This window comes from Cheilinus undulatus, linkage group 5, assembly GCF_018320785.1.
Source record: "Cheilinus undulatus linkage group 5, ASM1832078v1, whole genome shotgun sequence".
NCBI classification, from domain to species: Eukaryota; Metazoa; Chordata; class Actinopteri; order Labriformes; family Labridae; genus Cheilinus; species Cheilinus undulatus.
Window position 1 is genome coordinate 9,270,978 of NC_054869.1, and position 27,487 is coordinate 9,298,464.

The window sequence follows — 27,487 nt, forward strand, 5'->3', positions numbered from 1 at the left end:
GCGAAAGGAAAAAGCTAACGTCATGCTATATTGAGCTACAACACGGTCAAATGAATTTAATGTCATCACCTGTGGATACAAGTGAGCGGCAGGCTAAGTTGCCGTGCTTCGGATGATGACGTATAGTCTTCGACAAACGCTGTGGTCCTTGTTAGCTGTCTTTTAGCAACCACCTTTACTATGACGTAAAAAGATACAAATAAGAATTGATCATTCAAAGGTGGGGCACGTTTCAGATGTATCTTATGTTTTAGGATAAAACGTTAAACTCTCTTGAACTTGTGTTCACCACAGACCTTATATCAGGCAAAACTCATTCAAAAATCCCATAGACTTTCAGATGAGGGAACCAGAGATGCTACAGTGCTAACTCACTTCAGCGTTTTAGGACTCATTCCTGCACCACTCTATATCTTGCTTTGATATGTGGCCCTTTCACTTCGGTTGTGTAGTTCCACGTTCCACGTGGGGTGGAGGAAAGTTGCAAAAAGTGGCTTGCAGAGGGAGCAGCAAAGTGTAACCAGGCTAGAGTAGTTGAAACATGGCAGCATGAGTGCAATTAGCCAGTAGTGTGCTTGGAGCGAATCAGTTAGCCATCAGCTTATGAGGGCTTACATGAGATCATCTCATCTCAGTTATGGCACGATGAACTCCATGGCCTACCTGAACTAACGCTGTGTGCTTTATTTCTTTGACAGTCTATTTGAGGCTCATGGTTAAATTCTAGTACAGCGTACACTTTTTGACCACATAAAGGATAAAAAGGATGATAAAAACAATGCTTAAGTAGGGGGTAGGGTATCTTATCTGACTGACAGTTGGGCCCATTGGAGCTGTTTGTCAGGAGGCATAAGCTCCACCTTGGTCTGTTACTTAGCTTAAGTTTGTTTGAGACTGCATTTCCAATATGGTGTCTGCCATCACTGGGCTTCAAAATAGTGCTTAAGAAACCAGCAATGACATCTCTAGGACTATGTCCATGTTATGTTATGTTTTGTCCATGGTTCCTGCAGCGCTGTTTCTAAGTTATAGCAAACACTGTATGAGTAATATGTAAGTAGGAGGTTTTATCGTTTCTCCTCTAAGTTCTCTTGTAAAAATATAAAATGTCATGGTGCACTTCACAGTCTGGAGTTCTACATCACTGCAGACAGATGAGAGGAAAAAGTCTGAACTTCTGCAGAAAAGCTTTTCAGCTGCTGTTGTGTTTTTGAAGAGGAATGATGCAGTTTAACACATAAGGGTCATGCAGTTCCACTCATCCTGTAAGAGGAGTTGTATAACGTCTGCTCCGGCACTCCAGGAACAAAAGGAAACACAGATGATGTCATTTAGGCCATCTCAACCTGTAGATGACATTTTACATTTTTAAAAGAGCTTGTATTACAGACAGCAGAGTTTCAAAAGCTTCTGGGATGATGAAAAGATTTGTTGCATTCTGGGAATTGTTGGCTACAGCTTTGTTAGACTAAAGGTGGGAATATTTCAGCCTTTGTTGCAACAGTTTGACCTTTTCTGTTAACCTCAAAGTCACAGAGATGACGGCCACACCCTTCATTGGTAGACTCCTGCATCCCTCTACCTCCATGTCACAGTAGGAGAAGGTTCTGCCTGTCAGTGTCGGCGCCAAAAGGATTGCCTCAGTTTTCTCTTTGATGGTTGCCCTCCATACACAACCCCTCACCCCCACTCCTCTCCCTGAGCTACTAAAAGAACTGATAAGAGCAACTTCAAAGGCAGCACTGCTTTTTCTGCTCCAATTCGAAGCAGGCAAATGAAGGACAGGCAGATTTGAGTAGCTAAATAGCTTTGGGGTGTGTTGCCTGTTGCTTGCATGTAGAAGCCCTTCCATGACTTATATCACAGCTCTATTTAAAACTGAGCTAGCAAGACTTTTTCTACCACCTTTAAAGCTTTAAGTTCTTCATTATACACCTAATTACTTCATAAAAACCACAGAGAGTTTTCCTCCCTCTTTAGGTTTTTTTAACACCAGTGGGATTAGAGGCTTCATCTCGAAGTGTTCCACCCAGATTTTGTTTAATCAGCGCACTCAGCCTGTTTTTTTAGGGTGCCTGGCAATCAGCGGAGATTTTAAGACCGGATTTGTGTCCACTTTTTTTTTTTCCTTTTTTGAAAGACAGCTGGGTTATCATTACCAGAAAGCCGGGGTATTTTCTCTAATCTTAATACCCAGTGAGAGACAGCGTTACAGCCGCAGTCGCTGAGAAGACGATCAGATACTCCAGGCTAGGATTGTGTCTTCTAGTCCCTGATCTAGCATGTGTGTATCTGAGTGTGTTACATGATTTCTCTCCATCTCGGGGGGGGGGGGGGGTATCACACGCAGCATTGTTCTTATCCACAAATAAGATGAAATCCCTGCTGGGGTAAAAAGATACTGATGGTGAAATTGCTGCTGCTGCCTTAATACTCAGTATATTAAAGCTGTAGTTCAGATCAAATCAAAAATATTTAAAATGTTGGATATTACCGTGCAGTTCTGGACAAGATTTGCTTTGATAGAATAGGATACAGTAGCTTAAAGCTACATCAGTCTCTCTTTATTTTAACTTTTGTCTATTAGAACAAAAAATGATCACATCGTCAACATATTATCCAGTCTGAAGTATCAACAGTCATGTTTCTGGGAGTCTTGTGTCAAATTTAAATAACTTCATCTATTTGTTATGAAGTTCAGTAACATCGATGAGAGCACAGCACAAGACCAAAGCCCTTATGTCAACTTAGGACATTCATAGTGCGATCAAAAGTGCTTATAAGTAAAGCTTGTAAACTATCAAGAAATACTGCATGACTGATCAACAATAAATACTGTTCTTAATCATGCAAAGGTAATGGTTTGGCCGGATTCCATGTCTATCATTGAGCAGATTCTTCTTGCAAAGCTCCAGTCTGAAACATTGGTCCATCAATTCTAAGACTAGGCACAAATCAGTCTCATTTGAGAAGAATGAGGAATGCTATGAGCATTATTGTAAGCTGGTACCCAATGGCTGCTGGTGAAATGATTAGCTCAGATGTAGCTGTAGTTGTAGTTTACTGGAGCTGGACAACTTTTTTTTTTTTTAAAGAAAAGTTACAAGCCAAACTTAAAGCTTGTCTTGGCAGAAAAGATGCTTTCACTGCTCTACCTACCGGCTTCGACAGAACTCTTATTCAACAACTGGCTCCACTGAGCCTGAACCATACTACTACTACTACTACCACTACAAGCTTACTTACCAGGGTTGCAAATGCCTACTACATCATATGCCTATGATTTGATTGACCTGTAATGAATGTCACAGACAGAATGTTTTTCCAATCATACCCCAAGATTTTCTGAAAGGTTCGGCCTGTCCCAAACATGGACAGTTGGCCAGATAGATGTGAAACATATCCCATTAATTGGAAATATGAATCAGTGTATCTGGCATGTCAGTCGTGTCAGTTCCTATTGAAATATTCTGCTCTACACACTGCTCATCACCACAAACACACCACCCCCACTGTGAAGCACAGTGGTGGCAGCATCATGCTGTGGGGGTGCTTCTCAGCAGTTGGCTCTGAAGGCTTGTTAAGGTAAAATAAGTGAGGCAAAATATAGAAAAATCCTGGAGGCAGTCTCATTGAAAGCATACAACGAACGCTACACAGAAATGGTTTAAAGACAACAAGGTGAATGCTCTGGAAAAGCCAAGTCAAAGCCCTGACTTCAGTCCAATGAAGTTTGTGGATGGACTTGAAAAAGGCTGTTAACGCCTGATCTCTGTGCAACCTGACAGAGCTTGAGCAGTTTTGCAAAGAAAAGTGGAGTGAAATTGCAGTGTCCAGATGTGCAAACCTGATTGAGACTTATCCACACAGACAGTGATGTGATTTTTTTGTTTTTTTGTAATGTTATTTGTCAAAAAAGCCAAATTACACTGACCACAATTTACAAAATCAATAAAAGGGTAAAACGTCCAAGGGAGTGGATACTTTTGATAGGCACTGTATATCTTGAGATAATTACGCCCCTCCCTCTGAAGTAATCCACCAGCTGCCTTTGTCTCCCAGAGCAGCACACAACACAAATTGTGACTCTACACAAAGCTATCAACAAATTCTTACCCTGCTGCAAATCAGGTGACCTACTTTGTTATCATTTTTATTATTATATTGTTATTATGATTAAATTGAACCTGTTGTTTATGACTCACTAGACTGACAAAATAATGTTGTAAAACTCAGCTGATAGTTCTTGCCCATCATGTATCACTTCAGCTGCTTTAAATCATGGCCCTCATATTAAAAGGATGTTAAGCCAAGTAGCGGCCTTTTGGCTGAAATTGTCAACCAAACAAGAGTCAGATTTAAATGTGGAGGGTGTCAAAAGTCACCCCAGATGTAATGAACTTGATATATAAGGAGAGTGAAGCTGCAATTTGGACATAGAGCTGTTTTACCTCATATTGATCCATCTAAGGTTAGTGAGGAGACAGCGAGTTTCTCTGCTACCCTGAGGGCCAAGCTGTGGATTATTACTCTTTAAATCTTTATTCTTCACAGGCTGTTTCCTTACTTCAGCTATAGGATGATGTGTGGTTTTCATTTATTTGATTCAAAAGCCTGAATCTTATTCAAACCATCATCCTGACAGTATACAGGAATGTGCAGGGGCTTTAAAATACTGATTATCTCCAGGATGCATGTCTGTTAGCTAACCATATCCAGTTTGCCAGGGTATTAATTACCATTAAAAGACCAGGCCTTTATTTCACTTCAGCCCGCCTCAAGACTTTCACTTCAGCGCCACCAAACACATTATACTGCTTCGCTCTTGGCAGCTTGTTCTCCCTTAGCTTTATGACTTGGACTCAGTGTTTTGACCAGCAGCCGTTTTTCCTGCCCTAGTTGAGGTATCGTGGCTACAGAAGCAGTAAAATCATCCTTTAAACGGTGCTGATAAGCCCTCTGTGGTTATTTGTCACACCTACACATTTAACCAGTGTCTGTGGCCTTAATCAGGCTTCTTCTCTGTCACATTTTCCTCCCACGCTGTCTGCTCACACACTCCTAAAATGGTTGCTGTGAGCTGCACTTTTCCTCCTCTGTGGCACGACTGTATCACGCCGCGGGCAAAAACACACGATCCTTTGACAGGCGAGTAAATTGGGATTTTGTAAAAACTGTGGAGCTGCCTGCTATTGCTTTTCTTTGATCACTTTTTTAAGCGTTTGTACCTTGTCTGCTCGCTGCCAAAGCTGTGATGACACAACACGCTACTCACCACTGCTCTCTGCGTTGAAGGCAAATCTTGAAGTTCTCTCCTTCAATGTGCCATAAGTAAAAAACCAGAACTACAGCACCAATATTAAACTTTTGAACTCTTAATTTATTACACAGAATTTTTTCTCAGTTAAGTTTTAAGTGTGACTCTTATCAAGAGCACACTGGTGGAGACTCATGATAGAGCTAGACATCCCTTAACAGTAGGCTACAGAAGTGTTTTTTTCCTGATGTCTGAAAGTAGAAAGCCTCTCCTGCTCTTAGCTTGTATCCAATCAGCTTAATACCATCCAATTTTAACCCACTTAAAAATACACCGACTAGAGTGTTAGCCACGCTAGCAGCCTTGTTAAGGTGTGAAGAATGAGCTAGCTAAATGCTTACTTTAGCGTGCTAGTAAAGCCACAGTGACAATGAATGCTAAATGTTGCAGCTAGCCTAATGACACATGACATTTAAAGATTAGCCGTAAACACGAGCTAAAAACAGAGAAACGTGATAGACAAGCTAACAGTGACACAGGTGGTCACTGTGGTCAGGTATGTTGACCAAATTTCATGCCAAACCATCCAGTTTAAATATTTATCTACCTGGAGTGTTAGCAGCTTCATGACGGCTAGCTAAGTACCAGCATGCTAAAATGCCCATAGCAACAATGTTAAATTATGTGTAGCATAGATAATGTCATATGCATTATTTGGATGCTTGATTTTTACAGCTTTAACAGCCTCTATTCTTCTTGAAAGGCTTTCCACAAAATGTTGGAGTGTTTCTTTGGGAAATTGTGCCCATTTATTAGAAAAGCTAAGACCCTCGGACCCACTTGGAAAACCCAAACATTTAAATGGGCCACTCTAAAAAATGAACAAATAGAGAGCATCTGTTCATTTTTCAGGGGGGAAAAATAGCAATTTTAAAGTTTGAAAAAAGTTTTTAACTTGAGAAAGAAATCAAATTTGTGATTTTAAAAGTTGTTAATTAACATAAACAAAAAATAAAATTTTTTGAGCGTGTAAAGCTTAAAATAGCTGATTGTGTGGGAGAAAATCATACCAGATTAAACTGTTTTCCTTGCACAGGTCCTGAAGTTGAGAGCCTAATAAAATTCACTTCTTAGTGGGACTGATCAATTTGGAAATCCTTGTTATTTTAGCCTAGAATCATCATGTCTTAACTGAGGCTATCCAGCCACACACATTATAGTTTTTTGTATATTTTTGACTTTACAATATCATAAATGTATGGCTTTAAAAACTTGAAAATTTTGGGTATACAGTGTCAAAATGTATGATTTTTTTTAAATCTGACATCTTGATTTTTTTTCTCTTTAATTTGTGACTTTTTCAACTCAGAAATTCTGAGTTTAGTTTCATGTAAATATATGACTTTATAATCTCAAAAATTTAAACTTTTCTTTTTCAAAAGTTAACATGTTAATGTTTTAGCTTTTAGGGTGGCCCTAGTATGAAATGTTTTTAGTCATGATTTAAAAAATTCCATGCACATCTAATTTTGACAACATCAGAGCAGACTGGGCCCCACAAGGGACCTCAGGCTGGTCTGTAGAACATTTATGAGGTCAGGCACTTATGTTGGATGAGAAGGCCTGGCTGCGATCTCCTTTCCAGTTCATCCCAAAGGTGCTCGATGGGGTTGATGTCAGGGTTCTGAACATGTTTCCACTGCTCCACAGTCCAGTGTCGGTGTGCTTTGCACCATGCCATCTGATGCTTGGCACTAGACTTCGTGATGTGAGGCTTGCATGCAACTGCTCGGCCATGGAATTGCATTCAATGACACTCCTGCTGCACAGTTTTTGTGCTTACATTAATGCCAGTGGAAACCAGAACTCTTCAGCTATGGAATCAGCAGACATTTATGCACAGGATGGACTCAAGCTTGATAGCCCTACATGTCATTTGTTGCAGTGATGCTACACTGGCTAATAAAAACCGACATAACCGACAATCAGAGATTATAATTGCAGGTTCATAGCATCCACTAATAGTGTGCTTCATAACAATTATATCAGTGAAAATGTTATTGAAAAATCTGATATTTTTCTGCTTTTCATTAGTGGTTTGTGTGCTAGTAATAAATCATGAAAGCATTAATTTTCAGGTAACATTTAAACCAGATATAATTGGCTGAAATATTGGCCCCATATGTTGCAGTGATATCTTTAATAAAGCGCATATCCAGCATAAAGCTGAGGACCAGTGCAGACTGGTTATTAGAGGCCACCTCGTCCCTTTTAACACCTCTCCGTTCTGTGTTCGCGGCTCTCTGCTGCCACGACTCTGAATAATTCAACAAAGCAAAAGGGGGACTGGGGGAGCGGGAGAGGAGATATGGATTGAAGATGATCTGGGGCACTGGTACCAGGAAATTGACTTTTTGACGTCAGAATAAGCTGGAGACGTATGCTTGAATGTTTGTGTGTATCTACAGTAGTTAGTGTGTGAGCAGATGTGGGTGTTACAGCCTGTAACATCGGAGGAAGCTGGAAACAGAGAAAAAAAATGAATGGGTCTCCCTTTGAAGCATCTTCCTCCATCCTTTGAAGACTTTTTATTGATCCATAAATTCTGACCCACAGGATTTGTGCCCTGTAGGCGTTGACACATCTTTACTCTGGCCATATTTTATCTCCAGAGGAAGCAGACAAACAGTTTGCCTAAATGATGGCGCTCCAGGAAGCAAACAGTGTCTTGACATTTGAGTCGAGGTGATAGAGCGGGGCTGAGGGTTCAATTCAGGTGTCTCCATGGTGGGAATATTTCACAGCTCTGACTCAGTTATGACATGCAGGCCGTGGAGAAGGTCAGACTTGACGTAAATGTTGATCAAATTTAAAAGAGATTCCCCACTGATAAACTCAGTGTCTATTCATTCAGCTGATTGGACTGATCTTCCAGCACAGCAGCGAGCTGAGTACGGAGGTATGGATGGAAAAATGCTGTAGAGTCCATAGGCTGTGTCAGGTTATACTCACATATAACTGAAGCACTGAGTGACAATATTCAGCCCAGACATGTGGATGTTTACCTGCAAAGAGGATCGAAATCTGACAATGCATGCACTGCCACTATTAGTCCCAACCAACTTTGCACTGTTACTCTGAAAAAAATGGTTTACAGACTGTTTACTTGACCATAGTCTAGTTGGCTGAACACAATTTTAATTTGCAGTAATCTGAAGTAATAGTGGGATTTCATGCTGCATTGACTAAACGGGATTGTGTTTGATTATGTTTCACTTAAAATCCTAATCTCTGTCCCTTTATTTGTGTCTCTAGGTGCCCCTGGTTAACAAAGGCGATCTCTCCCATTGTGCCTCTCTACAATGGCCTCATCTTCCTCTTCGTTTTGGCCAACTTCAGCATGGCAACCTTCATGGACCCTGGTGTCTACCCACGAGGTTTGTGTGCATTTGTGTTTGCATTGCATTTGACATTTAGTGTTCAGCTGTTGTATAAATGTTTGCCACTTAAAGGAACCCTGAGGAAAACAAAGTAAATGTAACAATCTGTCATTGCTTATGTGCACAACAGTATGATTAATTTGACCCCCCTGTGCATTCAATAGCACCATATTTATCAGAGATCCATTTAATGCCTTAGTACAGCTTACAGCTTCTACACATGCAGGATATGTTGTAAGTTATATAATCCTTCTTATTATGTGGTGTCAAACGAACTTCACTGGCTTTAGCGCCCCTTATAGGCCTTTTGTCCTCACTGCTATCTGGGTTAATTAATAATGATTGAATTTGTCCTTGGGGATTTTTGTAATGTGCTTGTAAATGATAAGCACCTGTTTGCAGGAAGAGCTTTCTCTGCCTGTAAAGGGGTAATAATCATTAGGTTCTATAAAGTGCAAGTTATCTGACATTGGCCTTCTGCTGTCGCTGCCTGCTGTGCTTAATCGACTACAGAGTATTTTTTCAAGCTATAATTTTATATTACACAGATGGCAGACCCACCATTAAAGCCATAATAAAGAGTACAAGCTGTTATGAAATAGTCTCTAACTGACATCTGCTGAGAAAATCACTTCCATTATGCAGAATGTAAAAAATGAGAATGAAAGGCTTTGTAGTGCTAATAATCTTGTACTATTTTGGTCACTGACAAGGCACCATCATTTGCCGTCGTTCCCTTTAAGAAAATTCATGATTTAAGGAAATAAGACGACTAAGTGTGCATTCATGAGGTCAATTTATCAAATATTGGTCCGATCCTGACTCAGACAGAGAGCTCAGGTATTGTGACAATGGCGAGATCATTACAGCTTAGTTTCTATGCTATCCTGTATTTACAGCAAGAATGTGCCTACACTATATCACTGCCCTCATTCTACAGAAGGCCTGCACATAGCATGGAGGATGTATTTCATGTGACTACACAATTTATGGACAACTCATGCTTCGAGAGTCGGTTCTTTCACCATGGGTTTAAACAAACAAAAAAAGGCAGAGAAAACAAGAAGTTTGTATTAAGTAGTACTTGAAAAGTTTACAAAAATGACTTTAGAAAGGCTTTAAAGTTTACAATAGTGCCACTGCATCTGCTTGCAGAGGTAAAAAAAAAATTCAAAACATGAAAAACCTTTATTTCTTGGGAAATATAAAACCTGTTATAACTGTATTACGTGTATGTTTTGAGTGAAGAAATACTTACTTCAAACTTATCATTATTCTTAGCATTTGCCTTGATTAACAAGCAAGTAGACTTATGATATCATCTACTATAGCACAATTGCAATAATGTCAAGTATAATGACAGTCGCACACTATTATCAAAAATTGCAGCACTGTCTGGTACCACAGTGCAGTTTGTCAGCATGTTAATACTTTTCAAAGGTGCTCTGCCAGACCTCTGCATACACATGTAGATGAAAATACAGATGTAATATAGTATTGGCATGGTATTGGTATTAGTAGATAAACTATATGGACAAAAGTATTTGGCCACCATTGTTAATGTTATTAAATTTAGGTGATTAAATCAGACCTCTTGCCACAGGTGTATAAAATCAAGCACTCAGCCATGCAGTCTCCATTTGCAAACATTTGCAGGTTGATCTGAAGAGCTGAGTGACTTCAAGTGTGCTACTAAAATGAATTCCACCTCTTTTCTAAATTTCATCCCTGCTGGGTATTCCACAGTAAACTGTAAGTGCTATTATTTAAAAGTGGAAGTGTTTCAGGAACAACAGAAACTTCGTGAGAGCTCCATGGAATGGGTTTCATGACCAAACAGCATCATGCAAGCATCAAATCACTTGGTCCAATGCTAAGCATCAGATGGACTGGTGTAGAGCACACCAATACTGGACTGTGGAGCAACAAATGACACACTGCTCTGTAGGGCGAGTCTGGGTTTGGTGGATGCTGGGAGAATGTTACCCGTCTTCCTGCATTTTGCCGACTGTGAAGTTTGGTGGAGGAAGGATAATGGTATGGGGATGTTTTTGAGGGTTTTGGCTAGGCCCCTTATTTTCACTGAAGGCCAATCTTAATGCTTCAGCATACAAAGACATTTAGAACAATGCTATGCTTCCAACTTTCCGGCAGCAGTTTGGGAAAAGCCTTTTTCTATTCAAACATGACTGTGCCCTAGTGCACAAAGCAAGGACTTTAAAGGCATTGTTAGATGAGTTTGTTGTGAAAGAACTTGAATGGCCCAGTTCTGTCTGATGTAGGGTTTTACAGTAGCTGCCTGCATCCTGGTTCTTCTTTTTTCTGATGCTCTAAATGTTCTCTATGCAAATGCGAAAGCTTTGGACTGGGCAGACGGGTCCTGAATTCCCAGGACTGTTGGGTCAGGCTGTTATCATGCTGAGAACATGTAGCCTGATCTTGTCAAAGGTAATGGTTTCAGACCACGCTGGTGCAGCAGTGCAGCACTCATTTCCAAAATAAATCTGAAAGTCAAGATCATAATATTCATCTCTTTGCCTTCATTTGATTTTCACTGCTAAGAATTTTTCAGATCAATAATGGGAACTTTAAAATATGTTTTTAAAATGCAAAATAGCAGAATTTTGAATCAATTCAAATTTGATTATTGTGGTTAACTCGGAAAATTGTAAGCCTAAGCATGATTTTTAAAATGAGTCATTAAACAGTCCTTATGCAATGCTTTTAATTCTTCCTGAGGTTTAATTAAGTATTTAAGATTCTAATTTTGTGTTTAACATAAAATAAAATTACACCAATTTATACTTTATGCCTGTATCAAATATAAAACACTCCATGAGGGGACAAAGGAGTTATCGGGCTGTAAATCCTTATTACCAAATTTCAGTGGAAGTAGGTGAAATATTCCATCACAGTCAAGTTTTATAATTCAGACCTAAAGTGATTGTAATTGAAGTGTACAGCGTGATATTTTTGTGGTGTATATTTATAATGTACCATGAACTTTTATTGTATTTTTGGGTGTAATTTATTCTCCACATTGTGCTGCTCTTTCAGCACCTTGAGCCTGTGATACAGTGTGAATATATATTGTGTGAAATAGGCCGCTGCTCTTTGTGCTGAATGGTTGTTGCATCAAGCATTTGTAAAGAAGCTGTCAAAGGAGATGGAAGCGTAACTGCTGTTTGTGTGCTTTGGTTCGTCTGGCGGTTTACCTTTAAAATCTATTTGAAGAGACTTGACAGCCATAATAACAGAGCAATCTGCCGCTTATGGAGCTGTTTACTTCCATACTATGTCTTTGTTTCTCTCGTTTCATTCTCGTTCTCTTTTTTTTTTGTTTGTTTCCTTAAGTGTGTGTGTTCAGCTACCTGTACCTCCCCGCAGTTATTGTTGCTCTGTGAAATTATTTTCTAAGTTGGAGCTCCTTGCAGACATATAAATGTGCTTTTTGATGGGCTGAAGACATTTTATTTTGAACTGCAGTTTTAAGGCAGCAAAAGCTCTCAGTCTGAGGAAAATGGTATTTCATAAACAGTTTGAATAACTGCAGAGAAGTAGTAGTATGAGCTATGAGCTGTTGTTTACAGCTCTGGGTTTATGTAAGGATCATATCAAGCAAATCTATTAAGGCTTTTCCATACCACTTGTTTTCAAATGATACAGTCCTGGTTACTTTAAGCCATCCAAGTACTAATTTAATTGCACAAATTTGTCTTTTGTCAAAATGTGCAATTTAGACAGTGTGCAGGAGATTGCTTGTAATTTTGTATTTTGTTGCTGCGGTATCAAAGCAACAAGAGATTCTGCTATTGTGACAACCCTGGTTAGCGGTTTTTCATTTTAATGATTTATGAAGCTTTGTGAAATTAAACCAAACAACATCTGTAAAACATGAGTCACGGTGCTCTTCAGTAATCATTCTTAATGTTTAGAGCAGAATGAAACGCTCTCATCTATGAAAATGTTCACTCCTCTCAGTGGTTGCTCTCTGCAGACACCTCACAGTTGGAGAGGGGGGCTTCATTTAAGGTTCTGTGCTGTCAGATGGAATCATCAATCAAAACCAGGCCTGTTTTTGCCTCCTGCGTCTGTTTGTGCCTTTTCTTTCATGCAGTCTAACACAAATGCATCTGTGCTCAGTTAATATTCTTTTTCAATATGTATCCGTGTTTTTTTTTTTTCTGCAGCGGATGAGGACGAGGACAAGGACGATGATTTCCGAGCGCCGCTCTACAAAAACGTGGAGATCAAGGGCATTCAGGTCCGGATGAAGTGGTGCGCCACCTGTCACTTCTACAGGCCGCCTCGCTGCTCACACTGCAGTGTGTGTGACAACTGTGTGGAGGTGTGTATGTGAATGCATATGCGAGACACTGAGTATGCCAGGAATGCAGGCATAATCTAAATATTCATAAAGGTTGAAATGATGTATTATCTGATGCTGCCCTGTTGGCAGTGGTCATGTTTGGTTGTGCATTGTAAATTTTATGTGTTTTTTAGTGTGTCATTCCAAGAATTACAATCTAAAAACACTGAATATTTATGTATTATCATGTGAGAGGAGGATGTTGTACTAAATAACAGTACTGCTTTAAGTCAGTTGTTGGTGGAAGGCCACGGGCCAAGGGCCAAAGATAGTAACAGCAGTGCTGATATTTAATCCTTCATCACAACCTCAAGTGTGATAATAGTTATATACACAAAAATAGTAGTAATGACAGGGTGACCATGTTTTCAAACATCTAAATTGGGACACTTTAATTTTATTGCAAACCTGCATGTATGAGCTCCTGGTATGATGGGATTTTTCAGCAGTCCACCTTTAAGTACTGCTGAAAATGCTGCAGCAGCTACAGCCAAACTCAAAATCACTTAAAACTCAAAATTTTGATTGGTAGAGATCACGATTATGAAACACAATTACTTGTTAATTTTATAACATCTACAAACATGCATTTATTGTACTAAGAGACTCTTAACAAACATGTGAGCTAAAAAAATACATACAGTACCTTCAGTGCTGTGAAAAAGTATTTTCCCCCTTTCTGATTCCTGATTATTTTTGCATATATATCACACTTAAATGTTTCGGATCATCAAACCAATTTTTATATTTCACAAAGACAACCTAAGTAAATACAAAATGCAGTGTCCAAAATCCAAACCTATCTGACCCTTTGTGAAAGAGTAATTGCCTCCCTTGTTAAGTCATGAGTTAACTGTGATTAACCACAGTTTTTGGAAAGCTGAGTTCAGTTTCATTGGCCACACCCAGGCCTGATTACTGCCAGATTTGTTTAATCAGAAATCACTTAAATACAAGCTATCAGACAAAGTGAAGTAGGCTACAAGATCTCAAAAAGAAACACTTCATGCCAACAAATGAGAAACAAAGACATTGAAATCTATCAGTCTAGAAAAAGGTTACAGAGCCATTTCCAAGGCTTTGGGACTCCAGCAAACCACAGTTAGAGCCATTATCCACAAATGGAGAAAACTGGGAACAGTGGTGAACCTTCCAAGGAGTGGTCTGCTAACCAAAATTACCCCAAGAGGTCAACAACGACTTATCTAGGAGGTCACAAAAGAACTCAGAACAACATCCAAAGAACTGCAGGCCTCACTGGCCTTAGGCCCTGTCCACATGGAGACGAAAACGATATATTGCCATTTCGTTTTGAAAAAGTTTTCCATAAAGATAAGATCGTTTCAGGAAATATCTGCGTAAGCATGAAACCACTGGAAATGACTGAAAATGCTGTAGTGCATATGCCAAGAAAACTGACACAAACTTTCTTCCTGTTGCCCTTCTGGTTGTTCTCTGCGTTGAATTTAAGAACATATGGTTTGTGCGTTTCGTGGTGGTGGTAAAGGAGCATTAGATTTTTATGTAAAAGCCATAATAAGCTCAGTAGCTTCAGCAGCACGAACACAACCGTGTAGTCCGCCATTATTGTTTAGGCCTGACCCGCGCAGGTGCCTTAAGGGAGCTACGCTGTGTGTGACATAAACGTCTCAAGAAAGATGTGGATAGCTGTTCCTACGGAGATGAAACGCTAGTCATTTAGGATTTATGCACTCTGGGACCCGTTTTCAAAAAGTATCATTTACAGTAACCCGAAATACGTTTCCGTGTGGATTAAATGTCGATACAACAAAAAAACTTTTGCGTATATACCTGAATTTATCTCAATGTGGATGGGGCCTCAGTTGGGGTCAGAGTTCATGACTCAACCATAAGAAAGACACTGGGCAAAAATGGCAAACATGGGGGAGTTCCAAGACCAAAACCACTGCTGACAAAAAACACAAAGGCTCGTCTCACATTTGCCAAGAAACATCTTGATGATCCCCAAGACTTTTGGAGACACATTCTGTGGACTGACCAGACAAAAGTTGAGCATTTTGGAAGGTGTGCAGCCCGTTACATCTGGCATAAAAATAACAGAGCATTTGATTTAAAAAAAAAAAACATCATGCCAACAGTCAAACATGGTGGTGGCAGTGTGATGGTCTGGGGCTGCTTTGCTGCTTCAGGACCTGGACCTCTTGCTGTGATTGATGGAACCATGAATTCAGCTGTCTACCAGAAAAATCCCAAAGGCCAATGTCCAGCCATAACGACATCTGTGTCTGGAAGGTCCAGTCTCGAATTAATCAGTGTTTCTCGCTAACATTTCACCATGAAGACAAAAGAACACTTCACGCAACACAGAGAAAATGTGATGCATTCTTTCTATGCTTTTTTATCTCAAAAACAGTAAGGTTGGTCTGGAAATATAACTCTGATATAACTTTAACACAACCTTCAACCGGGTACTTTCTGAAGAAAGAAATTCCTTTCCTGGAGCTCTAAAAAACATCCCTCCTTTATGGCATGACAGCCAGCCTACTTGATGTAATGCAGCAGGTCCCATCATATGTATTAGGCTCACCCAGACTGAAAAACACGTCAGCAAATCAGGGGTGAGCCAGGACAATACTGATTGACATTACAGCCACAGACAAAATGTTGAAAGCACGGTGCATCGTTTTGGTTTTACACTGGTTAAAATCATTTGTTCTAAAACGGGACATATAATTGTTAATTAGAATTTCGTGCCTGAAAACAGGACTGTCCTAGTTAAATGAGATGCATGGTCACCCTAATAAAACCTGTACAATCTTTGCCAGCTTTTCATATAAATATCCAACATTAAAACAATAAATGTAAGCATAAAAACATTGGTAAGAAATTTGTATCTCCCTCCCTCCATTCTCAGGATTTCGACCATCACTGTCCCTGGGTCAACAACTGCATTGGAAGGAGGAACTACCGCTACTTCTTCCTCTTCCTGCTGTCGCTGAGCATCCACATGATGGGAGTTTTCTCCTTTGGCCTTCTCTTCGTCCTGCACCATCGAGAGAGGCTGGCAGCGCTGCACACCACTGTCACGTATCCTTAAAGCGTCTCCAAATCCAGCACATATACAGTTTATTTAAACAGTGGGGCACCATCATGTTTGAACAGAAAAGGGCCTTCCCCAAACTGTTGCCACAAAGATGGAAGCATAGCATTTTACAAAATGTTTTGTATGCTGAGGCATTAAGACTGACCTTCACTGGAGATAAAAAGCCTAGCCCTGAAAAACAGCCGCATACCATTATCCCTCCTCCACCAAACTTCACAGTTAGCACACTTCAGTCAGACAGATAGCATTCTCCCAGGAATCAAACTCTTCTTTCTGTTTCTGTTGTTCCTAAATGCTTCCACTTTCTAATGATCTCACTTACGGTGGACTGTGGAATATCCGGCAGGGATGAAACTTTACATACCGTCTTATTCCAGAGGTTGCATCCATCACAGTACCACGCTTAAAGTCACTAAGCTCCTTGAAGCGGCCCATTTTGTATCACATATGTTTGCAAATGGAGCCTGCATGGCTAGGTGATTGATTTTATACACCTGTGGCAGTGGATCTGATTGAAACACATGAATTCAATAAGTCACAGGTGTGGCCAAATACTTTTGTCTATTTAGTGCAATTGCGTTTATTGACCTGAATCCTGTAGGAATAAAAGCTGTCGTTTTGTCATTCTGTCAGAGTGTATTATTGTTGTTATTTATCTTGTGTTGTTGTGTTCTTATGTTATTGATCCTGACCTTTGCGTCCAGTCTGGTGGTGATGTGTATAGCTGGGCTTTTCTTTATTCCAGTCATGGGACTCACAGGTTTCCACATGGTGCTCGTAGCTCGAGGGCGAACCACCAATGAGCAGGTGAGGAGAGCATGTTTGTTCTGTATTAGTGTAAACAAACAATGATTTTCCTGTTATTTATCCAGCGTGTGTCAACAGAGCTATGAGGCACTGCTTCACAAACAGATGCAAACAGTCACACCTGGGGCTGCACTGTTTGCAACTGGGCACCTTTCATCAAAATATGCTACTTAATCTCCTGTTGCATTTATAGATATCTGAAACACAGTGAATTTACTTTTATAAATGTAAAAAAAACATCTCACATAACAAAGAATTAGCAGCAGTAGCACCATTTTTCCTTATACAAACTAATTACATGATGCCTCAGCAGCATGACTCACCTGCTCTGTATTCAAGCGCTGGACCGAAGTGTGTACATGGATTTGTGTGCTTGTACATGTGTGTATACACTATGGCCTTGAGCCTTCTCTGCTGCCGATTCTAAACGAGGCGTTGTGATCCTCAGGTGACGGGCAAGTTCCGTGGAGGAGTAAATCCCTTCACCAAGGGTTGCTGTGGCAACGTGGAGTATGTCTTATGTAGTCCCCTGGCACCGAGGTAAGATGCTTTACAGTGCTGCATGTGTGTACAGTAGCTGCTACTTTCCTGTCACTGCACATACATAATGATGATATGCAGCACCTCAGAGGATATGTGGGTACATGTTTATGCAAATGTGCACTTATGCATTATGTTCATGCTAAAGGTGGGAATGTATTCAGTTTTAGAGTTACAGTTAAGTTGGGGCACTGTATAAAATTTAAATAAAAACAGAATGCAATGATTTTCAAATCTCATAAACCCATATTTCATTTACAATAGAACATAAACAACATATCAGATGTTAAAACTGAAAAGATTTTGCCAACTCATGAAAACTATAAGATCATTTTAAATTTGTTGGCAGCAACAAATCTCAAAAAAAGTAGGGACAGGACAACAAAAGGCTGGAAAAGTAAGTGGTACTATTGAAAAACAGCTGGAGGAGCATTTTGCAACTTCTTGTTTTAATTGTTAGCAGGTCAGTAACAAGACTGGGCATGAAACTGTTAATTTTGGCAGCTATTTTTGATTTTAGTCTTACTTTAAGTCTTTAGATGAAATTTCTTTTAGTTTTAGTGACACTTTAGTCATTTCTACCCTTTTAGTTTTAGTCTAGTTTTAGTCGACCAAAACTAAAAACATTTTAGTCTAGTTTTAGTCCATAAAAATTCCTCAAATTTTAGTCTTTACTTTTAGTCCATGCATTTATTATAATTTTGTCTAAATCTGGTACCACGTCATGGTACTGTGTTCTATGCACGCTGCCAAATCTGGGGTCCCTGCTCACAGAATAGCTATAGATGCACTGCATTTTGACAGATTTACCCACGGTGGAGAAATGTCACACATTTTGAATGTCTGACGAAAACTAAATTACATTTTAGTCATTTTGATGAAAACTAAACTTACTTTTTGTCAGTTTTAGTCATCAAAGATTTTTTGTTAGTCTAAGTCTAGTTTTTGTTATGGAAAAAAGGCTGTCAACAAACTTTTCTAGTCATAGATTTAGTCGCCGAAATTAACATTGGTAAAAAAAGGAGTGTTTAAGAGAGGCAGAGTCTCACCGATCTGCAATAAACTGCATCTAAAATTGTTCCTCATTGTAAATTGTGAAGACTTTGAATATCCCACCCTCTACTGTACATAATATCGTCAAAAGATTCAGAGACTCTGGAGTCCTCTGGACTTTGGGGTCCTCAGGTGGTGCTGCATTAAAAACAGGCATAATTCTGAGTTTGAAATTACTGCATGGGTTCAGGAACGCTTCCAGAAATCACTGTCATCACAGTTGGCCATGGCATCCACAAAGGCAAGTTAAAGCTGGATCATGTAAAGAAGACACATATGTTAACACAATCCTGAAACGCCACTGCCCTCTCTGACCCGAAGCTCATTTACAATGGAGACAAAATGGAAAACTGTTCTGTAGTCTGGTGAATCAAAATTTGGAATTCTTTCTGGAAACCATGGATGCCATGCCCTGCAGACTTATATAAGGTCATGAGACTGCAGGGCTCTGTGCAAACACAGAAGGCAGGCAGGATCATCATGTGCAAATTGAAATATAAAAACAAACTGTACTCCTAGTGTAAAAACCACGTAAATAGTTATTAAGGGGTTATAGTGAACTCAAACAGAAAAAAGTTTATTGATTGTATGCTAAATAGTCTACAATAAATCAACCTTTTTCTGATATTGTGACAACCATTTGTTATTTCTTTACAGATAAAAGTATTTTCTTATGTCACTGTTTATCTAAAACTATTAAGATATGAATTTTGGTCCATATTGTCCAGCCCTAGTCCATGCTGCAGCAACACCTCTCTGCGTTAAACCACAGGCAGCAGTATATTACATGTGTAGGATGTATGCATGCACTCTGCAGAGATTGTGGAGGTGAGTTTTCAGTCCTGCCTTAAAGCATCCAGCTACCCCGGAGAGAAGCAGATGGCTGAGAGAATAGATGAACGTTTTAGAACAACAGTAAACAGGAATCAGAGCGCAGAGCGAGTAAACATGCTTTTAACACACAGCAGCGCTACAGCCCAGAATGGCAGTTTTACAACCAATAGGGACAAGTCCAATTTCATAAAACTCAACAGTGTGACTGCAGAGTGTCGACAGAAGGTGAGGGTGAAACTCCGCATTATGAGCATCTGCTGTTAAGTTGTTGGAGGGTCCCCGGTGGAGGCTTGTTGATTTACTGAACCACTGACTCAAAACATGTTGGACCTCACTGATACTGACTGAGATGTGGTGGAGTCGGTTTAAATCAGCCGTTTAATCAGCAGCATTCGTTCAGTTGCTTTTTGTAGGGGCTGATTACAGGAATGTGTAAAGACAGCTGAGAAATTAAACCACACATTACTCTCCAACTGTTCACACTCTGTATTAAACATTAAAGGAAATCACAGTGACAGCCCTTTTAATTATGAAAACACCCTGTAAAACCCACATAAATGCTGGTTTTAAGTCAGAAAGTTGTGTTTGAAATGCCTGTCTTAGGCGGTGTAACCACCCAAATGGGATTATGCAAATAGCCTTACTAATTTCATTATAGTACTGTGTAGTGTGTATTTGTGGAAAGCCAATATAGGATATTAGTAGTCTTAAAGATACAGTACAACTTGTACAAGAGGAGGACTGAAAAACATCAGTAAGGTTTCTACTTAAAGGAGAGTATTTTTAGGCTGCTTGCCTTTATTTGAAAGGACAGGGGAGGGCCTAGTAGTAATTATAATAATGTTAACAATAACAGCAACAAAAGTCTTCATTTGAATTATATAACAGGCTATGAAATATTATAACCAATGGCTAACTTCTATCTGCTATCCCTTGTAGATGTTGTATGTGCAAACAAGCAAACTAAACTGCATGTTTTATAAATAAAATCATATTTATAGTCTTACAGTGAGCTTACAAGATCATTAAGTGATGTGCAATTCTTAAACGCAACCTTGCACATGAAATACAACATACAGTATATATACTCAGTGGTGTCGTGCAGAGTACATGCAGGTATACAGAGTAGACTTGTTTTTCAGTCTCCATAGAGTATACCCACTGATAAATATTGATTCAACAATTATGAATCTTAATGGACTCTTCAAGTCAGTATTTCACCTTGCACCTTTGGCTGCAATCACAGCACTAAACCCATGTGGATAGGTCTCAATCAGGTTTGCACATCTGAACACCACAATATTACTCTATTCTTCTTTGCAAGGCTGCTCAATCTCTGTCAGGTTGCAAAGGGATCTCAACCCTTATCTTAGCCCTACCCCTTGGTTTTGCACGTTCACATTAGGTAAAATGGTGTCCCAGTTCTCTTTTGAATCGGGTAGGGCTAAGGGCCAAGGGCTACACAGCCCTTGAAATGAAGATTTTTCAGGACCACACTTGAAACCAAGGGGTATGATGAATTTTCCCTCCATGCACTGTGTTCAATTGCGAAATGACACAACAGACTACGAAGGAGACGCATAAATGAAAAATATTTTCGGCACAATGAAAACACAACAGTTGTATTTTCTCATATATTCAATTTTTAGCCACTGAGGATTTAAGTTCATCGTATTTTTGGTGTCTACACGTGTTAACGAGGGTTATTAATTGTATAAATAAGTGAAGAAGATCAACACAGTATGAACGAGATGGTCGAAGCTTTATAGTCACCTCCAATGACGCAGCTGTTTATCGGCATAGTGTGATGATAAACTGTAATCAAGTGGCGTCTCGTTTCTTAAGGGAAGGTTTTCAACCCTACCCCTTACCACTTTGTTTCAAGGGGCAAGGGGAAGGGGTACACAAAGGGGTAGGGCTAAGGGGAAGGGTTAAGGGATAGAAGTGGGATTCACCCTTAGACTCGGCGACTCCAGAACATTCACTTTGTTCTCTTTAAACCATTTCTCTTTAGCTCTTGATGTATGCTTTCCATGAGATTGTCCTCAAGGATGTTCCTATATTTTGCCGCATTCATTTTACCTTCTAACTTTACAAGCCTTCCAGGGCCACCTGCTAAGAAGTACCCCCACAGCATGATGCTTCCACTACCATGCTTCACAGTGGGGATGGTGTGTTTGTGGTGATGTGCAGTGTTTGGTGTCTGCCAAATGTAGCGTCTTGTCTGATGGCCAAAAAGTACCATTTTGTTCTCATCAGACCAAAGAACTTACTTCCACTAGACCATGGAGTCCCCCACATGCCTTTTGGTGAACTCTAGTCAAGGTATACTAGTATTCTGAGTTTTTTTTTCATCGGTGACTTTCTCTTTGCCACTCTCCCATAAAGCTTTGACTGGTGAAGAACCTGGCAACAATTGTATGCAGAAGCTTGTAACTCCTTCAGAGTAGTCACAGGTGTCTTGGTGGCCTTCCTCACTAGTCTCCTTGCACAGTCACTCAGTTTTTGAGAACAGCCTGATCTTGGTAGATTTGCACATGTGCCATATTACTTCCATTTCCTGATGGTGGATTTAACTAAACCCTGGGGATGTTCAGTACCTGATTTTTTTGTATCCATCCCCTGACTTATACTTTTCGATAACCTGTTTGTCTGAGTTGCTTGGAATGTTCTTTTGTCTTCATAGTGAAATGGTTACCAGGAATACTGATTAACTGGTGATTGGGCCTTCCAGACACAGGTGCCTTTATGCTACAATCACATGAGACACAAAGGAAGTCAGTGACTGTTTCCTTTGCCTATAATGGGGTATTTCATGGGGTTTAATCAAAAGGACTTGTGAGCTATTTAGATGTTCATGATGTCTTCCCAGGTAAATCTGCACTTAAAGGGGCGACACATACCAATTTTTTAAATTCCAAGTAACTCTGATTTTAATTAAGACACAAATTAACATAAGTGTCTAATAGGATGAATTAGTGAAGTGATGACATTCTAAACTGGAAAGGTCAAACGTCAGTTTAACTGTGACATGAAAATGCCCTAAAAACATAGTTCAGCCATGTGTGTCAAATTTATCAGGAATGCCTGGGAGGAAGAACATCCTCATTTTGTAAAATGTGCTGCTGATGATCTTGATGAGGATTAAGTCATTGAACTCCAAGCGTTAAAAATCTGTTGACTGCTGGCCTGTACTGAACATTTGACATGGGGAAAACGGTGTTGTGTGCCGACAAATGACCTGTTTGTTAATGCTTGTTGTGCATCCTTTTTATGCAGGTACACGCTGGACCCCAGGAAAAAGTCCCATGTCAAAATTCAGCCCCCATTCATCAGACCCGACCTGTCGGACAGACAGATCACCATCAAGGTCAGCGACAACGGCATCCATAACACCATCATCAGCTCCAAGGTAAGTTTTTATCCTTTTACTTAAGAGCTGCTTTTTTCGTTGTTACTCCATCATCAAGTTGACCTCCTTCTGCAGAGACATGACCATTTTTTCTTCCTTTCCCCCATCGTCTAATGACACAAAAGCAGGCTTATATCAGAGACAACATAAATATTACAAGGATGCATTAGCTCATTCACGTCAGATACTGTATGTTAGAGAAGTTCTTCTTTGCTCAATCAGGATTTTATTGGACATTTAAAATCAAAGCCAAGTGACTCATACAGATGCAGCCAAGGGTTTTAGTTCATCCCATTAATTGTGAAAATATAATTTATGGTCCTTGAAGGCATGAAAGAGTTTTTCTGGATCTGTAAAAATACTCTCATTTCATTAGTCTCAAGTAGGAAGTTTGGCTGCTGTGATTAAAAGCATCCTATTCCCTAAAATAACCCAAAAGATTGAATTATTTCTTTTTGGCTGGAAGTGGTCGCTGACAGCTCTAAAAATTGAGAGAATCGAATGACATCCAGGAGGAAAAAACTTGTTTCAGGCTGTATGAATGCACATGTGGTAAAGAAGCCTTTTGTGAGGGACAAGACTAATACATAGAGGTAAGATTAGCAGACCTCATCTCACTCCTCATATCTGGCTGAATCCAAATATATGGACTTGACTGGTCTTCCAGACATTGCTGGAACATTCCCAGGAAGTCTGTGAGGCCTGAGGCCTTTCCAAACCTCTAATTCATCCAGACCTCATGAGGGCCCAGCTGACTTACTGCAGACTTCCAGAGAGCCTGTTTGGGGTGCAGTTTTCCCCAAGCTTCACTGATTTAATTACCCTTAATGCATCAGAATATAGATGTAATATTGCAGTTATTCCAGCTGCTGACATAACAGCAGCCTTTTAATGAATGTGTAAAAACATGAAACCAAAACATAGCTCTGCTTTTAGTTAATACACCTTATGAACAAAATCCTGTGTTTTTTTTAAGTAAGGTTCTAAGAAGGACAGAGCACTGAATCAGAGAATAATCCTGGCTTTTCACAAGTAAGCAGCACAAATCATGAATGAGACACAGCAACAAGAGAACTGCAGCTTTCAGTAGCAGTTCTAGCTTTCTAATGCAGCAGTCTTCAACCTAACATCCAGTATTATAATAAGCATATCTTGTCTTTCATGACAGTTGCTGTGACATGAAATGGATTGTTACCACTATGAAAATTAAGATTTATTCCTCCTTAAAAACTGTTGAAATATTTGAGAAAATGTAAGTACTCATAGGAGGGATCATGTTTTAGTTAACGTAGATATTTCATTGCAGAAATTCTACATATTGTGCCTTAAAGCCATCCAGTCTTGCACACTTGCAGTCCCAATGCGAACACTGCACTTCATACAACTGAAATCAGCAAAGGCTCGGTTTCAATTTAATCAAGTCTCTGCTGAGACCAGAGACAGGAGGTTATATTTGCTCTATTTCAATTTCCACACCAATGGACACACAGACTCAGAGGCATTTTCCCTCTAAGCGTGAGTGTTCGGGGCTGTCCCTCAGTCAGATCATCAAGTGCATGAGGGCTTTATGCAGACATTACAGCGCCAAGTCGTGCACTGTCCATAAGCATATCTGCAGGGTTTCCTGTGGGACTTACCCAGAGTTCACTGTGAGCTTGAGATGAAAATTCTCATTTACAAAGTGTCCTGGCCAAAACAGGCAGCAGCAGGTTCAACCACAGAGCAGTTACAACACAGAGTTAAACCAGTCCAGGGTCACAGAGCAGAAAGTTAGTGAGGGTACAATGATGAGTTAACACCTTGAGATTTTAGCATCCAGAGATCTGAGGCCTTGAGACGATGCGTGCATTAATGAAACATCATAATCAAATGCATAGATGAAGTGGCAACAACATGCCTGCTTATGCAGCAAAGAAAAACAAGACTTATTCCCTCATAAAACTCTCTGTTAGTTGGTGAAAGTGACACTTAAAGACAGTGAATCATCCATAAAGAATCAATGATATTTGTAGAAAGATACAGACTCAGTCACATTACCGTAAGACGTAATACTCAAAGGCAGACTGAGTGACTTTTTATTTGAGTTTGTGAACATCATGTGTTTGGTTTTATCAGGATTTAAAAGAGTGCCCTGTGCACTATCAATGTCCTCTTGTAAAAGACAAAGAGCCTAAAGCTATATTGGACTGGGGCAATAAATTATAGTGTCATCTGCATACAAATGGAAACTTCTACTGGAAACATTATAGCTGATACTGTTGATTGTCTCAAACTGTCATGGCTCAGGGGTTGGGATTCTGTGCACATGGTCACATGACGAATACATCTGAATGGAGAAAACAAAGGCAATCACAAGTTGCAATATTTACACACCAATCTAGGTGGCAGTAATTGTGTGTTAACTGCTAGTAAACATAAAAAAGAGAAGGAAGCAGGCATTAAAACACAAAAAGATGAGTTGTTTTTAAAAGACTCTGAATATGAAAGCAGAAAGAGTGGAAGTCATTACTGATGCAAATACATTTTAAAAGCCATGCACGGTTTGGTACACTACCGAACATTGACTACAATTGTGTGTTTAGATGCTCTGCTCAGGCTCCATTACAGTGTCCATCCTGTGTCAGCATACAGTGCATTCAGAAAGTATTCAGACCCCTTTCAATTTTTTCAGTCTCATTATGTTGCAGCCTGCTGCTTCAATCGTTCAGATTCATTTTTATTCTCATTTATACTCAGTACCACATTATGACAGAGTGAAAACAGCATATTAGAATTTTGTGCAAATATAATAGAAATGAAAAACTGAAATATTACATGCACGCAGCAAAACTTTTTTGTAGCCTTCCCCAGATCTGTGCCTTGTAAAAAATCCTGTCCCTGAGCTCTGCAGGCAGTTCCTTTGACTTCATGGCTTGGTTTTTGCTCTGATATGCATGTCAGCTGTGAGGCCTTCTATAGAGAGGTGTGCACCTTTTCACATCATGTCCAGTCAATTAAATTTCCCACAGATGGACTCTAATCAAGGTGTAGAAACATCTCAGCAACGATCAAAAGAAATGGGAGGAACCTTAGTGAAATTCGAAGTGTTGTAAAGGGTCTAAATACTTATGTCAGTGTGATACTTCATTTTAAGTTTGAGTAAATTTGCAAAAAAAATCTAAAATTCTGTTTTCACATTGTCATTATGGGGTACTGAGTGTAGATCAGTTAGAATAAAAAAGAAATGTTTTCAACTGCAGCATCAGGCTGCAACTTAAAAAAATTGAAAAAAGTTAAGGAGGTCTGAATACTTTCTAAATGCACTTTATGCTAGTCTGGAGTTCTTCACTACGGAAGAGGATTAGGGCCACTAAAAAAAAAATTGAGACTTTTTTTTTTTTTTTTTTACTTGTGAGAAAAAAGTAAGAATTCTGAGATTAAAGTCAGAATCCAAAAAAAAAAAAAAATAGAATTCTGAAATGAAAGTCAGAATTCTGAATTTTTTATCACAAGTAAGAAAAATTATTGCATCCCAATTTTTTTTTTTTTTAGTGGCTCTAATCCTCTTCCATACTTCACTGACGTACACGAGCCATGACTGTACCAGCCGTTTTCTAACAACTATGTAACAGCAACATGGAACTCCTCAAGAATCATAAATATGATACATTGCTCTAAAAGGCACACATTTTTATTGAACTTTTTACATTGTATTTATTTTATCATTTGATTTCAGAAGATTTTACACTATTCATTTCTGTGTTGCTTTTTTCTATTTCATTTTATCACAGACTGTCCCAACTGTCACAAGTAGTTTTGATTATCATTAGATGGAACAAACTGTAAGCTGCACTGCTGTAAGTTTAAGTATTAAATGAGGAAAACCTGGATTATAAATCCAGGACTTTATGTTGCTGTTTTTCTGATGAACTGTGCCTGTCCCAAACTGTGACCCCAAAATAAATGTTCACTAAACTGTGACCTCTGTGAGCCATTACACCCCTATATTTTGTATATCCTGGTAAAAAAAAAAAAGATTGAAAAGTAACCACTTAATAGTGAAAGGAAAACTGCAAATAAGTTTATTACAGGTGACAACATCTGGTTAATCAGTAATGTGGTAATTTGTCAAGTCAGTCACTGGTATACAGCATGCCTGGAACCAGTAAAATTCAAGAGTTCAAAGTGCTCAGGTTTTAGGTAGTAAACTTTTGTTGTAGGATTGCATCATGGGTAAAGAAGCTGCCTTGTTAAGACAATAAAGAAGATCATAGCTGTGGTTCTGCTGTTAGTTTTAGTGTCTTGTGTTGAACTTGTAAATCCAACAGTGTTACAGGAGTGCAGAACTGAACTGGTTGAGCACTACTGAGAAAAAAAAACTCAAAGACTGACACTGAGATTATTTCCTTTCACCGTTTTCCTTGATTAGGCCCTGAAAGGACTGAATTCAGGCTGGGGTAGAGCAGCTGCCTGGTGCAGCTTTGCTCCCTACAACCATCTGTGAGAGCTGTGTTGGCTCAACCAAGCACCAACACATACTCTACTCTAACTCCTCCGCTGTCCCCCCACTAGTGACGCTCGGCCACAGGCACGCTGTGCACTGAGGACTTGTGCTTGATGGTTTAACCAGAGGTGTGGTACAGCCCAGTCAATAAGCAAGTTTGATGTCCTGGGAGGACTTTCATTTGTATGAGATTTTCATACATTTTAC

The 27,487-nt window shown here is 39.5% G+C and overlaps 1 protein-coding gene across 3 annotated transcripts in view; it reads left to right on the forward strand.

Annotated features, from left to right (window-relative positions):
• Window positions 1-27,487, forward strand: part of zdhhc8b (zinc finger DHHC-type palmitoyltransferase 8b) — a 134,887-nt gene that overhangs the window by 97,078 nt on the left and 10,322 nt on the right. For all 3 annotated transcript variants that reach the window (XM_041788008.1, XM_041788010.1, XM_041788009.1), the window contains exons 2-7: window positions 8,573-8,694; window positions 12,888-13,045; window positions 15,963-16,135; window positions 16,856-16,958; window positions 17,407-17,498; window positions 22,665-22,797. In XM_041788008.1, the coding sequence (XP_041643942.1) occupies window positions 8,573-8,694; window positions 12,888-13,045; window positions 15,963-16,135; window positions 16,856-16,958; window positions 17,407-17,498; window positions 22,665-22,797 (781 nt within the window). The remainder of the gene's footprint in view (window positions 1-8,572; window positions 8,695-12,887; window positions 13,046-15,962; window positions 16,136-16,855; window positions 16,959-17,406; window positions 17,499-22,664; window positions 22,798-27,487) is intronic.